This window comes from Choristoneura fumiferana, chromosome 19, assembly GCF_025370935.1.
Source record: "Choristoneura fumiferana chromosome 19, NRCan_CFum_1, whole genome shotgun sequence".
NCBI lineage: Eukaryota > Metazoa > Arthropoda > Insecta > Lepidoptera > Tortricidae > Choristoneura > Choristoneura fumiferana.
The window spans coordinates 57,404-75,796 of NC_133490.1; the positions used below are offsets into that span (position 1 = coordinate 57,404).

Genomic DNA, 18,393 nt, shown 5'->3' on the forward strand with positions numbered 1-18,393 from the left:
CTCGGCCGCTCGTCGCTCGTAACCGGTCGTGCGTGCGGGCGCGCTCGCGTGCTCGGGCCGACTGCCGCCGCCCGCCGCGTGCCGCCCGCGCCCCGCGCCCTCCCCGCCCCCCGCAGGTGCGCCACCGCCCGCAGGTGCGCGGGGAGGAACGGCGGGCGCGGCCGCAGTTCAGTCGGTGCGGTTGGGTCGGTCGGCACGAAGCGCACAACACGGTATCGGCATCTCGGACGCAGTGCAGTGAGTGAGTGTGAGTGCCACGCAGCAGCAGAACAGGCCCGAGGAGTCGCAGTGCCATCGGTGAGTAGAGTACCTTGCGCGGCGCCGTGTGGCGACGGCCCCGCGACGACTCGCGCCGCGTCGACGACGGGTTCGACATTCCAGTGATACTTGTTTCGTGCCGAGTGCAAGTCATAAGCAGTGATCTGTGAAAAGGCAGCCATTTCGCGCGGAGCCGGAAGAAGGGTGCGCGAGTATCGGGGCTACATGCTACATATTTGTGTGAAGATGCGCGGGCGCAGGCGGTGGCGGGCGCTAGATGGCGCGCAGGTCCGGTCGTTGCCCGCGGCGCGATGAATGGCGGAGGCTGCGGCGGCGGCGGCACACTTCGCACGCCGGCCATTGTGGCGCTGCGACACACGTCACGGATGTGAATACAACGGCACCTGCCACCTGTTCCCGGCTGCGCGCCTCCTGCTCTCCGCCCGCAGTCCAACGGAAACGGCACCGGCCTCAGTTCCGAATTCCCCACCGATAAGATGAATAAAAAAATGTTTATAATTAAGCGACGCTTAGCGGTATGGTTAAGGCGCAGGCTCGATGCTGGCGCGCAGCCCGGCACGTCGCCAGACTGGGCTCGGGCTCCGGCGCCGTTCGGCGTGTCAGGCCGGAACCGGAAGCAGCCGCATCAGTATGCGCGACGCCCCGTCTGCCTGCTTCGTGCACAGTTATCCGTGACTAGATAGATGGCTTGGGCTCAACACAATGACCTGCAAATCAAAACCATTTTCTTACAAAGCCTACCCTCAAAAAGCAACGAGATCAATCTCAGAGTATTGAACTTGATTAACCTCTTTTCCTAAGCTACCTCGATAAACCTCGCTTTCATCTGGGAAAAGCATCTCCCAAACCTATATGCGTCTGCCGCAGCCGAAGAACTGTCTGCCTCGATTTGAGATACATTAATACATTACAGGGAGATCGACTTTCAGTCTAGATCGAATTGTGCGACCAGCACTCATGGAAAGCCATCCTAGAGGTCGGGTTGAGCAGATCACAACATCTGTACAGTCCGACATAAGGACAAACAAAATATTTTTCAGAACCCTTCAGATTTAATTCAGAATTTAGAAACCTGCCTTGAAATTAATATCTTAAATTGCATCTTACAGACGAATGTACTTGTTACCTACGAACAAATATATCCAACCAGTTGAAATGTTGTAAGTAGCAGAATAGGACACTGAGCAAGCTGCTTTAAAATATTGTCATTAGTTGAAAAGTGTAGGTGTATCTCAGCATCGATCTAGCCGCCACTCTTTAATTATTATAATAAAACAATTTTATAATCTGCAGCAGGTCGAATATTGACCGAGATTTTCTCAAGAAATGATCATGTCACTTCAAAATTGTTAGCTCTATCAGGGGGATTTGTTGCGCCTTTCGCCAAGTTGTAAATTCTCGTACTTATTTCATCAAGAAGGGATTTTTGTCATTGCTTACCAACTGTACTTTTGACCAGTCATAATCACACCTTCAGGGTTTGTTTTGATAACTATGTATTAGAATCTAAAATATGGTGCTGAACTAATGACTGTGCTTATTCATAGTTAGTTTTGGAGCGACAGCGACTCCCGATGGTGCATTCCTAACGAAGATAATATCATAAAAGTTTCCAATGGATTTCGTTGCTATTAGTCTACGAAGTGACTTGCTTGATTGTAGAAAACTTTTTATTTATGGGGTTTGTTGACTAAAAATGTATTTACCCGACTTCAAAAAAAGGAGGAAGTTAATTCTATGTTCGACTGTACCTATGTATTTTTTTATGTATGTTCACCGATTACTCCGCCAATATTGTGGACCAATTTTCAAAATTATTTTTTGCATATGTTGGCCTTACTCCATCCATTATTCATAAAAACGTTACAAACACCTTATACTGAAATAAATTAAGACTGAGCTTTGTATTAGGCCAACAAAAATAACTTATCATCAAACTTTATCTCGCAAAAGCAAATAACGACAGATAACGACAAACAGAAGCTTATCTGACCTAGTGTCGACGACGACGACGCTGTCGGAGAACAAGGTTTTGCCGCTAAACTCTTAATAAAACGAAAACTAAAAATTGATATAAAATATGTTTAAGCATTTTTGCCGGCTTTGATCAAGTTTGCGGCACTATAACAAGCTTTTATGAATAAGGAGTATATCTGGGTCTGACCTATGATTTCTCTAGAATTGACGAGGAACTTCTAACAACCAACATTTAGTAACCAAAGAGCATGTAAATAGAAAGCTAAGTCAGCCTGGTTCAACACGTTTCACACACGCATCGTCCTTTCCAGTCTTAGCTTATAGTATAGTACTTACAGTAAAACGATGGTGTAGTTAGTGAGCTAAATAGTAGTGGCAACAAAGTAGATTATAACTACATATATGACCAATCAAAGGGTCTTGTTGTAAAAAACATGCCATTGCTGTTGCTGCCGGGGCCTGCACCGACGCCCGTGACTCGCTCTACACCCGCTGTATTCACGATTTATAAAAATTAATTAGCAACGCTGGAACTTGGGTAATCATAACGCTACAGTGCGATAATAAGCAAGGCAGCGATGCGCGGCGCGGGGGGGGGGGGAAGGCTGCGCAAGCGGCGGTGTGCGCGTCTTGACGTCATGCGGCGACATTCCTGCCGAGCCGACCTTGTTCGGGCTCCTGCGACCCGCCCGCCGCCCGCCGCTGCTGATCACGTTAGAAGGACCCGCGACAATGAGCACCTTGGCTAAGCTAAGCTTCGTGCTACGATTTGATCATTTGACATGCTTTCAACCTATTCGTGGCATAAGAAAAGATTCTCATACTGAATTTACTGTGTTGTATCCCCGAAATAGCCTGAGATTTGTGACCCGGGACCAAACAAAACAGCGAGGTGTTACTTTTGTTTGATGTAAAAGATCCGATATAGGTTCATACAGAAAACCCCAAGAATTCTTGATTTTTTTCTCAAATTGGATATTTATTCCTACTAATACATTTTCACAGCTGAGGCCAATGTCCAAAAACACACAAAAATAGACAGATACACTATTTTTGTGTGTTTTTTGTTTTGCGTGTTTTTGACACAGGTCCTTCTATGAAAATACTGATTCATTGAGGGCATTCCAAAAATCATTCTTTGGGATACTTGAAATTTCGTTATGTAGTCATAAGTGAAACGTTTGATCAAACGATTTGTTACATTTTTGAACCTTTTCCTTTCGAGAGCCGTATAATGCTAGTGGATTGACCTCGGTTTCTGGTTTCTATTGGATTTGATCTCACGGGTCAGCAAGGAACTCTACCCCACAGAACATTCCCGACAGTCACAATAATTATATTATTATATCACCAGGCCTTAATGCCATTTTGTTAAATGTGTCGTAACTTACAGATAATTATGAATTTAATTTATTGTAATATAATCACCACACACATACACATATTGTACGAAGTGAATGACAGGAGAATATTTTAATATTTTATGAGAAGGTTGCGTCATATACGGATTACTACTTTTCCGGTGTTCAAATTTCGAATGGCCAAACGCGTCTGCCCAAATACATAATACATGGTGGCCCTACGTCGTTAGTACAAATTGTAAGCATAATTTATAAAGAGAAATTTCCAGATACTTTCAAGCACTAAGTATGACGTATTTAGGCTATTTTGTCTAACGAGCGCAACCAGAGTCACAATTACTTTCGCGGCTTCTTTCCATCAAACGGTGCGGAATAAATGTAGAAAGAGATGGTTAGTGTGATATGATAGCGAGCGTCCACGTGTTATACAATACGAGCTCAGGTCCGCGGAAGCCCTGAGTCGTCATGTTGGCCTTGGCACAGTCACTGGGAATTCCGCAAGAAACAAACAAATTATTTTGTATGCCTATGGGTGAAACATAGTGATACCAATATACCTAGTGCCATGCACGAAGACGCGTGATTTTGTCAAAATTAGACATTAATGACATTGTAATAAGAACCAACCACGGCATGCGTCATCGTCAATGACTCTATCTATGTATCACGTTATAATATAACACCTTGAGTATATTGTAACCACCTGTTCACAAATAAAGACACTTTGACTTTGTCTTATTACCATCTAATGGCATTTGATGTAACTACTTATTCTATGCAAATAAATCTTCTATTCTAGTCAAAATACCACAAACGGGGCTTATCTTATCACGCCAACATACTCGAGTAATATTTACCTCGACGTTTCGACCACATTACAGCGGCCGTGGTCACGAGTAGACTGAAGTCGTGGGTTTCGTCTATTCTATTCTATATAATACCTAGCGGAAACACTAAGGCTATATTACAAGGCTTTATGACATATTTAAAAATCTTAATTCTTAATGAAGCATTACATTAACATTACATTAACCGCACAAATGAGGCCCAACCGGCGCGGCCACATTCCGATCGTCTTAATTTTTATATTATCGGTGCAGGTTAGACTATCCAACAAAATTATTATATGATACGCACATATCCGAACACCTAATTATTGACGTGTATACATAAATAGTAAAGTGAATCCGGATGTTCTGAAATCAATGATAATATTGTCAATAACAGTATCACGAGATAATAATTGATATTCTCATACACATCATTAACGAGAAAAAAGATAATTTCTTTAATGATCAACACAATTATATACGTTTATATATACAAGCGGGATAAATTACTTACCATATCGAAAGAGGTAAACCACAGGCGGCATTAACGTTAAGATCCAACATCACAATTAGCAATAGAAACATTAATAATCTACCTAAATCAATTGTATTTCAAGTTTGGAATACCAAGAGGCAACAATAAAACGTTGTACAGAGAAAAGGAGCAAAAAATAGAACTTGGCTTGATGCACTACCACGTGCCTCCGCCAACTTCAGCGCCCTAGCTAAACATGAAATTGTCATCGGAAAAAATATATTGACCTCATTGTGCCACAATGCGTGTGTTCATATTTAGCGCCCTGTACCTGGCCTGCTGGTTGCATTATCAGCATTATCAAGTGTATGTACAGCGAACGCCGTTACTAAAGAGTCCGCGCGAGGAATTTCAACAGCAATTTACGTATTTAGATAACCGCGATAGCGGCGTCGTAATCACGGGGATAAGAATAAGATACAGCTCGCTCGTCGACACTACGTGGCCCCGCGCATGCGCCCGCGTCGCCGGCGAGGCTGAAGGCGACCGGCCCGACCGGGAACACCTAGCAAAGACATCAACGCGCGCTCCCGGAACTTGGTTAAGCTGTGGTGACACACTGTCACTAATTTCGGAAAGCGTTAGTCACTCCGCAAACATTATTGGTTATTAAATGATAATGAGTGTTGACGGCGTGTGCGTGGAGGCGGCGAGGCCTCGCGGCTGCTCTCGCACTTCAACAACTCATTAGATTCTTATGGCTTTACATTCATTATCATTCTAAACATTTCATAACGTTGTAGCGTGTAGTAATCATATAGTTTTTTCAATTTTTAATGAATTCTAAGACATAAGTAGGTACTCGTAATTGGTTACCTAATGATTCGCCGACTATTTTAGGCAGATTATTGATTGGCAGACAACGTTTCGCCGAGTAACGGTACGCCGATGAATTTGTACGCAGATGTATTGTTTCGCAGACTAACTTTTCGTAACTCAACCTTTAGCAGACTATTTACTTGGCATATGAGTCAGTAAGCCGAACAACTATTTACAGAAATTCGTTTAGCCTATTAATCACTACACATTTTGCACATTTGGTCGAACAACCTTTCGCTTTTGTAACGGTTGAACTATTATTCAGTGCGCATATCAACTTTTCGCATCTTTTCGTTTCGCATGGGGAATGGTATTAAATACCGTGAATATGTGTGGATTACACTATGGCATTCTTTATGATTTTTTTATGTACCCTCACAAGTTTTAAACGTATAACGCAAGTAATAAACGTATTTTTGACCATCATTTGTATTTATTTTACATTGGAGTTTAAACAAACCAAGTCGCGATGCTAGCAGTTCGGTTCTGGCACTTCGCCGGCCGCTACCGCGGCACGCTCGCTTCGCTCGCTCGGCTCGTGCGTTGTTGGTCGCAATTCTACCTAACACTCCTCCTCGCTGACGCTCGTCGTCGCACCTAACTTCATTTTGATAAAAGCTAGTATATTTATATAGTCAACTCAGTAAGATACTACCTGTCGTTTGGCCGATTTTATCTTCGCAGATTACGAAACAAAAATCGACTGAACATTAAATCTACGTAACAATATGAATGCCATGTGATAACTCTGCTTATCGTGTCTCGACGAACAGTTGTTCGGTTAACTGAAACAATTACGAAACAAACAATCTACTAAACGTAAATCTGCTTATCGCTATTCTTCCTACCGACTACTCGGCGAAACGAATAATAGGCGTAACGAAATTATACCAAACGTTGCTCGGCCAAAAGAAAAATCTGCCGACAGTTGTCTGCGAAACGAAAATCTGCGTAATGAAACTCGGCAAAACGACAGGTCACCACTCGTAATTACCAACAGCAGAGATAAGACGAGATTTTATTATCTGCTTACCTCTAGGCCTTGCCGAAGTTTGTTCAATTAGTTATCTGTCCTACTTTTGATGCCCTTTGGCAATCGCGGCTACTTCAAAAATTAGCTACCTATTATACTTCATGTACCTAAGTAAAGATTTAATACTTTATTTGTACCTATTTAGGCTCCGTTTCCACTAGGGATGTGTTTTTATTTTTTTTTTTTTATACTACTAGATGGCAAACGAGCAAGTGGGTCTCCTGATGGTAAGAGATCACCACCGCCCATAAACATCTGCAATACCAGGGGTATTGCAGACGCGTTGCCAACCTAGAGGCCTAAGATGGGATACCTCACGTGCCAGTAATTTCACCGGCTGTCTTACTCTCCACGCCGAAACACAACAGTGCAAGCACTGCTGCTTCACGGCAGGATTAGCGAGCAAGATGGTGGTAGCAATCCGGGCGGACCTTGCACAAGGTCCTACCACCTGCAATTAACCAATAGAAACGCTTTATTTGCCTCGCCATAGTCGCCATGCTCCGCTCAGCTGTTTCCACTAGAGATGTGCTGTGCGGGGATAGATAGGTAAATGAAGAGTTTCTATTGGTTAATGAAAAACACACTCATCGCAAGTATCGCAATACATTTTCGCACATCTCTGGTGAAAACGCAAACTTATTATAAACGTTAAATAACTAGCTAAGTAGGTACCTAATGCTACACTATGTCAGTCCGAAGAAGGTCGCGCCATTACCAAGGTTGACAATGAAAAACGCGTGGCTGAAGTATGAATAGGTATGTGTCTACGAAATATGTGTTAAATAAAAAAACTGCCAAGTGCGAGTTGGTTACGCACACGAAGTGTTCCGTACCATTATCGCTATACAACATTTAACACTAGCAAAAAAACGGCAAAAAAATAAGTTTGTTGTATGGGAGCTCCCCTTAAATATATTTTTTATTCTGTTTTTAGTATTTGTTGTTATAGCGGCTACAGTAATACATAATCTATGAAAGTTTCAAGTGACTAACTATTACGACTTAAGAGATAGAGCCCTGTGACAGACGGACGGACAGACAGACAGACAGGGGAGTCTCAGTAATAGACTTCCGCCGCGTTGGCACCCTTTGGGTACGGAACCTAAAAAAGTAATCATTATTACATAACATGTTTAATGTGATAATAGGACACTGCTGCCACGGTGCTTTAACTAACAGCGAATAGTTTAACTGAGACTCTTAAACCACTGCCCAAAGAAAAAGGGTGTATTTAGTATTATCCGGTTCGAAGGACCACTTGATTTACACCAAACACCGTTGCTATGCCAATTGCCAATTAGCTTAATACTCAATCAAATACATTTCTTATGCATTGTACAGCAACCTGTCACTATTGTACCATTTTTGTCAAACTTAAAGCCTAAAATTGCTAATACAGGCGTGATGTTTGTGTTTGTGTGGTGTGTGTGTGTGTGTGTGTGTGTGTGTATTACAGCAAAACGTTAGCTAGTTTCTACGCTGCGATATCTCGGAGTTAGTCAAGTAAAATCGGCTAAAACAAATTGTCTACGTTTTACTATCATTCCTTTTCATTAGAATCTGTACCACTACCATGAGTTTACAGTGACCCTGACCGTACTCGATAGCGACGGCGTAAATTATTTGTAAGGAGAATTGTACAGCGCCTCTACAAATAATTGACGCCGTCGCTATCGAGTACGGTCAGGGTCACTGTAAACTCATGGTAGTGGTACTCAGTTGTTTGTTGTAAATAACATAAGTAAGTACCTTTTAGGTTGAACGCGACAAAAATACCGCGCTATTCATATCACATACGTACTTAATACTTGTAAATAACAGTCGCTCGGTAAACTGGTTCGCATGTGTTTGGTGTCAGTGTGTGCGTGTTATCAGCGTGTGCGTTGTTATCGGCTATCAGCGGCGCGCGGAGCGGAATGCGACGCTTTGTGCGCGGGCGCGGATGAATCACCGCGATCACATTATAATCTTTGTTTAGCAAGTACCTATGGCCAGTCCTTTACTTAAATTGACTATGGAAAAGTGGATACTTAAGCCGCGTTTCCAACAATAATGTGCGAGGAACGTGTTTTTCATTAACCAATAGAAACGCTTCATTCAACTCGCCTCGCTCCGCTCAGCTGTTTCCACCAGAGATGTGCTGTGCGAGGCGAGGTAAAAAGCGTTTCTGTTGGTTAATAAAAATAGGTACATTCCTCACACCACATCCTCTACTTTATGATACCAACTGTACAGTCCAACAAACTGATTCATATTCTGGGTCAATTTCACTATGACTACCTTGACAAAAATATGGGATGTCAATATGCCACCAGTAGCACAAAGGTTCCACCCAGGTACATGGTTTTGACGTTATAATACCAGCTGTACACTTCGGGCTCGACTTGCACCGATCAAGAAACCCAGTGGAATTTTTTGAGTCAGTCTCAATTTTTATTGAGTAAGTACCCAATCACTAATCTTTTTTTATTTTTTTATTCGACTGGATGGCAAACGAGCAAGTGGGTCTCCTGACCCAAAAAATCAAATCGCCAGACTTGTTTACTTCATTATACCTTTTAGTCCGTAATTCATTCGCTTACCTACTCGATCGATGCAGGAGTACACCTATTATAGACTGGCAGTAGCAGGCAGGCCGCGTCGCGAATATAACAGCGTTTGAAGCTCACGCGTCAGTCAAATGGCGATATAGTAACTGTTGATGTAAGCGACACACGGACGCCCGCTTTTTGCGACAACAGAAGCTGCGACTGGTTTTATCGAAAGTTGTCGGCGGTCGCGGTGGTGGTTGTTTCTATGTTACATTCACCGGCACGCGCACGCGCACGCGCACGCGCTATGTTAACGCGTTTCTACCAAACACAACAACAAACAGATCACACTAACATAATGTCCTGGTGTTGGACATGCTAATGCCCAATGACACGCTGTTATCATCTTTATTGCTAATTAAAGAAGGCAACTATTTACTGACACACTGACTAGCACTCCGTCCGTCTCGTATTAAAATACTGCAGTACTTAATACGGGTACGGAAGACATTTGTCGACCCGGAATGAATGATTATCACGATTTCGCTAATACCTATAAGATTATATAGCTAGATGATGATAGTAGTGCCCATTGTACAGCAAGCAGTATCCGCGTTGCCTTTTTATTACTTTATTAACACTCTTTAGTGTTAATAAATTGTCTTTTATCACTACTTTGCTAGTTAGGGCTAATGCTCGAACTGAATGTTTGAATTATCAGGTCTTAAGAGTACGTTATTGTACTTCATTCCGTGGTTCATTAATCGTACCTACTCCTTAATGCGATCGCAAAAACCCGAAAACTCGAGACGCGGTGGCAGCGGCAGCCTCTCGCCGATGAATGATTTCATTATGCGCTTACGACAGTTACAAACAATTACGTCGATTTCTTGTAATTGTGTACCTTTGTTATTGCAAAAAACGGGTGGCGGTTACATCAGAAGTTGTGGTGAATGAATACGATGGTACAATTAGATAAATAATACTGCGCACTGACACTGAGTCAATAACAACTTTAATATTAGGATCACTTAATTGAATACCTGGTGATAAAATTACTATTTTTGTCAAGATAAGGCTAAGGTTGGCGAGTTTGGCGACTAACCTAACTATATGCTTTAGTTCAGTGATAGATAATTATTAAGTTTATGCTGTGAGCTATTCAACTCCACGATACCTGCGAGGGGTCTATGTAGGTACGCAAAAAACACATTTGAAATCAATAACAAATTAACTTTACAAAAAAATATTATTAGGAAAACAGGGTGGACGTCTAGCCTAGGTGGCCCGGGGCCTACAAGATGAAAAGTTTGGGGACCTTTGATTTACACTGATGTCGTTGCAACATAGTAACTCAACTGAAGGTCTCAAAGAGCGGACGATAATCGTACCTATTATAAACCGTTCGGTGCTTGCTAGTCCGTAGTCGTACTTAAGGCTAAAGCTGTGGAGCTCACATGTACCCCCCCCCCACGCCCCTACACCCTCTCGCAACCCAGTGCGCCCGCGCCGGTTCCCACGCTAAGGCGCTAACTCGATTGACGATGGATCCCCGTGAGTGAAAGCGCGCGTTCGGACGCTTTTTGTCTGCAAATACAGAATATCTGCAAACAAAACCTCTTTGTTTTAAATAATTTATTGAATCAGCCGTTACTTTGCGGAGGTCCATATCAATGAACGAAAAGAATTTCCTTGCTCACCCGCGACCTTACGATAGCTAAGCTTATGCAAAATATGCGTGTTCATGCAGTTCCTCCACCTCCACACTGTAATAACACACACAAATCACACAAACCCATCTATCACCACACCACACTGACGCGTTTCGAACTCAACCAACGCTCATCTTCAGAGTTGCACAACCGTACACCATGCTACCAGTTGTTAGACATCCCATCACTTTCATCTCTTTGTTTTAGACCTATAGAAGAGGTAAAAGTATGTGTGCCGTCGCATGATCATAAAATCGTAGGCTATAATGCAATGCCAGCCTGTTGACACCGCTAACATTCTGCGAAAAAATACTGAAAGCTCATCATGGTCTAAATCCCATAGAAAATAATTCTTTCTATTGTAAAAAACCGGCCAAGTGCGAGTTGGACTCGCGCACCGAGGGTTCCGTACAAACCTGTAGTACTTTAAAATTATTAAAAATATTTTTATTATATGATGTAAAAATTTACGGTTTTCGCAATTTTTCCTTTATCTGTGCTACAAGACGTTACTTCGTACCAAATTTCTAGATTCTGAGTTCACGGGAAGTACCCTATAGGTTTTGAATAGTTTTGATTCCTTTGCGAGTTTCGAAAATTTGCGAAAATTTTCGGCATAAACGGCTGTATCTTTTGATTGCGTTGGCTTAGAAGTTTGATTTTTTCACATCTCCAAGGGACAGTAGACCTGGGTATTTAATATTAATTTCAGCTTGATACCTCTACGCGTTCCTGAGAAAAAGGGTCTTGACAGACGGACGGACGGACGGACAACAAAGTGATCCTATAAGGGTTCCGTTTTTTCCTTTCGAGGTACGAAACCCTAAAAAGATGTAAGAAATTATTCCATTCTTACTACTTACTATCAACATTCATTGCTTACTGTTAGTAGGTAATGGTGGTCAGTGCTATTTTTCATTTTATCATCCATTCATAAGCCAACTAAGTACATCCAATCTGAATCAACCTAACTTTAAACCAATTCCGGGTCGATAAAATAATAGAAGGAGTCAAAATGCAGGCCCGTCCCTATAGAGTAGTCTGTAGGTTGCCAGCTCACAACCAACGTGAGAGACCGACTCTGACGCAGTCAAAATGCAGGCCCATCCCTATCGAGTAGTCTCTAGGTTGCCACCTCACAGACCGACTCTGACGCAGTCAAATTGCAGGCCCAACCCTATCGAGTAGTCTCTAGGTTGCCAGCTCACAGACCGACTCTGACGCAATTTTTCAAGATGAAAAATTGGATAAGCCGTTGTATTTCAATACTTATTCAATTTTTTATATATTGATTCTCATGGCCACCTATAAGCCTTCCACAGCGAGCGGAGCGGACCTAGTTTACATCAACCGGCTGCAAGGAAGTACTTCCGTCGAACTTCCATGTAGTAGATCGTTGCAAATTAAACAGAGCCCGTGCGGAGTAGTGAGTACGCAGCGGAAGGTGGCCATCACGGTTCAGTCGATTTGTGCTTCCTGAAGTCCATCTTTTGTAAATAGTTATATCTCTTTAGGGTAATAATAGGTAATATACGAGTACTAAAGAGTAATTAAATATTTCCAGATCATATCGCGATATCGTGAGCGTGTCAACGTGGTCCCCGGGCACCGGGGGCGTGATGGGCTGGTGCTGGTGGTGGTAGCGCGATGGGGTCGCGGGGGGGCGCGCGGTCGCGCGGGGGGGACACCCAGCGCGCGCTGGACGAGTTCGAGGAGCTGGCGGGGCTGCGCGCCGGCGCGGGCGCCTACACGCTGGAGCACCTGGCCACCTTCACGGTCACGCGCGAGACCGGCATCGTCTACCCCGCCGACGGCATGCGCCGCCTGCTGCAGCTCGAGAAGACCAACGGTGAGCCCCCCGACCCGACACCGATTACAACCCGGCGTACCTACTGCCACTAATATTAACATACTCGTAAAACAAAGCCCCTACTAAAAAAATAAGGTAATGGAGGTCGGTCATCCAGGTATCTGATCTACCAGTCGACCAGGTCGATCAGTATCGATTCTGACTGAAAAGAATCTAAACTTGCAGTCAAACTTGATCATACTGAATCATTGAGCATTTACTAGGCAAGCGTGCTCCATCGTAGGCCTCATCCTCGCTTTCCATCAGGCGTGATTGTGGCCAAACGCAAGCCTATACTGTATAAAAATAAAATAGTAAATAAATAGTATTTTTGGCTCAAGCCCTCTAACTCGTGGGCTATACATACATAAGAGTCCACCCGGCAGTAGAGAATAGACGTACTTAATGCCATTCGCGGCAGCTTTGTATTCCAAGCTCCAGCCTAGTACAGCGGCTGTCAGGCTGGTAAATGTCAAATCATTGTTTACTTTATTCCGCACAGTCAACCCACGACGCATCTGTTAATATTTGCTTACTTTTATTCTAGGAATATGGAGTCAGAAGATGCAATTGTGTTTGGACGGGCAGTGGGTGCTCGTCATGGATTATGAGACCGGGGTGAGTGTTCCGCAACGCTAAACAAGCGTTGTCTAGATATTACGGTGTGTTCCCACTTGTTCCATTGACAGTACTATAATGGAGTTCTATAATAGTACTATCGATGGACGTAGAAGAACAAGGGTCACCGACAGCCAAGCGAATTAGCTCGTTGAAGTGGCAATGGGCAGGCCATGTAGCGCGGAGAACAGATGGCCGTTGGGGCCGAAAGGTTCTCGAGTGGAGACCAACGAGAAGGACGGATGACCTGGTTAAAGTCGCGTGTTCACGGTGGATGCCAGCCGCTTCCAACCGAGGCAACTGGAGGTCTATGGGGGAGGCCCATGTCCAACAGTGGACGTCCTGTGGCTGAGATGATGATGATGATGACTATCTATGTAACTAGTGGGAACACACACTGTACAATATTAGTGACATTGACATTAATGATACGGATTCAATTTGATGATTAAGCTACTGGTCATGGGTTCAATCCACAAAATTCATTTAGTAGTTTAAATATCAATCTATTTGGGTATATTTACGAGTTTGAAAACGGTCTAACGGCTTGACGTCGAGTCAGATCGAGCCATGCACTTAGGTACGTCGAACAAATTGAATCATGACCCAGGGTGGAACCTTTGTGCTCTAATGTCATGTTGACATCTCATACTTTTGTCAAGGAAATCATAGTGAAATGGATTATTAAAAGGTTCCACCCTGGGTCATGATTCAATTTGTTCGACTGTACGTGTTTAATGCAATCGTGTTTTTCGGTAGAGTGTTATCAACTGTTTCCCCTGACCCGTGGTTGCTTACCACATACAGTTTAAAGCGAAACCACTAACAAAAACCAATAAACCTTCAAAAGCAAAACCCCACCACCGATGAAAGGACGATGGGAAGACCCAAGGGCTTTAGTGGAAAAACTTGCCGTCAAGTCGCTGGACCGACTCCGAACTCCTCAGGGGACACAGGAATTATACATGTAATGTTAGTAATTGATGGTGGTGCTGTGTGGTGCCCCTCTGCAGTCGGTGATGGAGCGGTTCCCGGCGTCGTGGGTGCACTCGCCGACGGCCTTCACGTCGCCGGAGCCGGCCGAGCTGTACAACAACGTGCTGGCCTTCGTGGTGGGCCCCCCGCGCCCGCGCCCGCCGCCGCCCCGCCCCCGCCGCCGCCCCCGCGCCCGCCGCGCCCGACGCGCCGCGCCGCGAGCTGCATATCTTCCAGTGCCACGACGTGGGCGCGCAAACGCTCGTCGAGGAACTCAACGCCCTCAAGTTAGTACACGAGCCCAGCGCGCTGGATCACAGTAGGATGGACCGACAAGTTTACCGGGAAGACCTGGTTTTGGATACATAATAATATGAGCATAATGTGGGGCGACGCGATAAACTTCTTGTGTATATAACGAACGTTTAACGTTTGACGTAAGACGTTCAGCCACAATTTCAATCTGGTCTGGGTCCGGGTCGGGGTAATATTTTATGACGCCGTTCATGTCGTATCGGCAGCTTACTGTTTTGTGTACCATCAGCCAAATAAGTGGTCTACCAATTTTTAAACCAGTTCATCAAATGAATATGTCGCTAAAGTCGAACTTTCATGTTAACAAACACGTCTATTGGCATTATTGTATTATGACATGCAAACGATTATCATCTTTTTAAAGTTGAATATTTCGCAAACAAATTGTCTTAGCAACCCCCTAAATGGTTTTAAAAGACCTATCCAACGATAACCCACAGATAGGAAGGACAAAAAAAATCACCCGCACTTTACGTCTATGGGAGGTACCCTAAATTTTTTTTTTTATTTTTTTTTTTTATTTTGTCGGCATAGTTTTCATATATATCCGTGCAAAATTACAGCTTTCTAGCATTGATAGTCTCTGAGCAACGCCGCGGACAGACAGACAGACAGACATGGCGAAACTATAAGGGTTCCGTTTTTGCCATTTTGGCTCCGGAACCCTAAAAAATATATAAATCTCATCATAATATAATGATACAGAGTGAGTTGACCCGACTTCTGCAATAGAGGTTCATTCCCTCCAAAGATGCAGCCCGCGTGTGCCGGTCGAAGTCCCTTGACACGTTTCGACAGCACCCGTATATCTACGAGTAAACCCCTCCCGCTATCTCACCATCGAACACTCGTTTTACTCTCAAGCGGATAACTCTAAGATTTGGTATCTTATCATCGTGGCGAGATGAGCGGCAGTCGCCCGCAGCGAGCCATGCAGTACGCGCGGCGCCGGCGGCGACAGCCGTGCTACGCACATCTTCGGTAATTTCCTTGGTTCAGAGCTAGGCTAGACGTCCGATCTCAGGGTGGAGGTTAAGTGTGCGAGTGTAATGTGTTGTGGTTGCAGGGGCGGTGGCGGGGGCGGCGGCGGCGCGGGGGACGCGGGCCGCGACTTCGTGATCGAGCGCGAGCGCGAGCGGGACGAGGTGGATCGCCCGCGCAGGCAGGTCAGTGGAGACGCGGCTGCGGGGCGCCGCTTGGCGTGCCGGGCAGCGGGTTGCAAGGCTGCCTGCAAATGGCTGTCTTGTAATTTTCTCACACTTTAATTTTGTGTGCGTAAAATTTCCTTCGTTACTAAGTAGTTCTTCGCATTTGCGCTGGACACTGGGTTCCGAAAACAACACCTCGTAAGTTAAAAGTTGAAGTCCAACTGCCTCTTGTCAATCAATCATGTATTTTGGTAGGTATCTGGGGCCTATAGGAAGTCGAATCATAGAGAATCTCTATAGCTTAGGTGTGCGTACCAGTTACATTTTTGTTCGGAAAGTATACATTTCGAGACAACAGCTAGATTTTAGATGCCTAATCAATGGCATTTCAGCTACTGGTCTCAAAAATTGTGCTATCAGGTACATCGATCGATAACAAGTGATTAAATTGCAATTAGCATATTTGTTTTCGATGCGCTTCGCGATTTACTGTTTTATTATGTTCGTCACGCTGGTATTCAGAAGTCGTTCTCGAAACAATCGATACTATCGGGGCGATCGGCGATAGGGGCGTTATCGCGGCGGTAATCGGCGAGCGCGCGATAAGTGGTCGCGGCGGCGCGCGGCGGCAGTCGGTCGCGGGCACGGCGCGCTCCAGAGTGGATCCTCCGCGCGGCCAGCACCTGCCCTGCACTCGTCCCTCGCGGTGCGCGGCGCCATGGCGCGCATGTACCACACGCTCACGCGGCAGCAGTGGGAGGCCGTGCTCACCGTGAGTGTTCTCCCGCGCGTACCGCGTCCCCCCGCCCCCCCCGCCCCTGACCTCCTCGCTTGTTGCAGCAAATGTCAGCGCAGCTGGGGCGCGGCGAGCGGGACGACGCGTCGTCGACGGGCTCCGAGCGGCTGTACGAGCAGGACATCGCCATCCTGAACCGCTGCTTCGACGACATCGAGAAGTTCATCGCGCGGCTGCAGCACGCGGCGGCGGCGGGGCGCGAGCTGGAGCGGCGGCGGCGCTCGCGCGGCGGGGGCGGCGGCGGCGGCGGCGGCGGCAAGCGCGGCGCCGGCGACGGCATGCTGGCGCTGCGCACGCGGCCGCCGCCCGAGCGCGACTTCGTCGACGTGCTGCAGAAGTTCAAGCTGTCCTTCAACCTGCTGGCGCGCCTGCGCGCGCACATCCACGACCCCAACGCGCCCGAGCTGGTGCACTTCCTGTTCACGCCGCTGGCGCTGATCGTGGACGCGGCGCAGGACGCGGAGGCGGGAGCGGGCGCGGCGGCGGGCGCGGGCGCGGGCGCGGGCGCGGGTCCGCTGCCGGCGCGGGTGGTGCAGCCGCTGCTGACGCGCGACGCGCTCAATCTGCTCGCCAACTGCGTCACCAGCAAGGAGACCGAGCTCTGGCACTCGCTCGGCGACGCTTGGCTCATACCCAGGTCGGTTCCCTGATCTCTTTGATACCTCCGGATTCCACCAGCCTCAATTCTTAAAAACGTTGTCTAAGGGCGATAATTTTTCCAACATGCCGACCTCGACGTCCTTGTGTGACGGTGCTTTATTTTCCAATAGTTAATATGTTCATTTAGTTCGCTTTCGGTTCTCTAACTTCGTGGTTTGACCGTCGCATTTATCAGCTACAGAACATAATATTTTTACGTAACATTTTTTCTATGAATTCATAGCGAGAGCATCCTTATTGACACTGCTAGCGTGTTATTTATGGTTGTAATCAGCAGATTAGGCTCGATCCATTAGCATAACGTGATAAATGTGGAAGCCGCGGTGATACTAAATCCATTAGGGTGCGATAGTGGACGGAATTAGCGGTATGAGCGCGTATTAACCGAGGCCGCGCTGCATCGGCCCTTCGCACCTGGCACCTGACTCACGCGACTCCGCCAGAACAACAGTTTTTGTTCCAGTACACTCTGAATATACACGCGTGGACTGATCCACGCCCAAAAATTTAACGAATTAACAAAGGCATTTGATAAATTTAATTGAAGATTTAGTCCCTTGTTGAACGAGGATCAATTTCAGATTACCGATTACGGTACAGTTTTTTTTAAAAGACTGATACTACATAGTTTACTACTCGAAAGGGGAGAGGGGTAGACAGGATTGCTGAGGGCATTAAGTACCTAGGTACTGTTAATCCAGCACTGACAAAGATATTTGAAGTAATTGGTCAGTAATTGGTTACAACTAACTAAGCCACTATTAGGTTAGGTACTTAAATTAGCTTTGTCACCTTATTTTACACAAATGCAAAACTTACGAAGTTGCACTGAAACCATTTAAAAGTATTCTTTCCTATGTGTTGGTTAAAAAACAATGAAGTTAAGACCCTCAAACACAATTGGCCATCTACTTGTATCTACTGGTCACTGGCAACTGTCGCCAGCATCTGC

The 18,393-nt window shown here is 45.5% G+C and overlaps 1 protein-coding gene across 1 annotated transcript in view; it reads left to right on the forward strand.

The window, feature by feature from the left end:
* Nucleotides 1–154: 154 nt before the first annotated feature.
* LOC141438799 (epidermal growth factor receptor kinase substrate 8-like) overlaps nucleotides 155–18,393 on the forward strand; it is a 30,382-nt gene continuing 12,143 nt past the window's right edge. Inside the window, 7 exon segments of the mRNA XM_074102771.1 lie at nucleotides 155–297; nucleotides 12,645–12,929; nucleotides 13,477–13,547; nucleotides 14,561–14,692; nucleotides 14,694–14,809; nucleotides 15,904–16,003; nucleotides 16,826–17,418. Coding sequence (XP_073958872.1) covers nucleotides 12,728–12,929; nucleotides 13,477–13,547; nucleotides 14,561–14,692; nucleotides 14,694–14,809; nucleotides 15,904–16,003; nucleotides 16,826–17,418 — 1,214 coding nt within the window. The 5' untranslated portion in view covers nucleotides 155–297; nucleotides 12,645–12,727.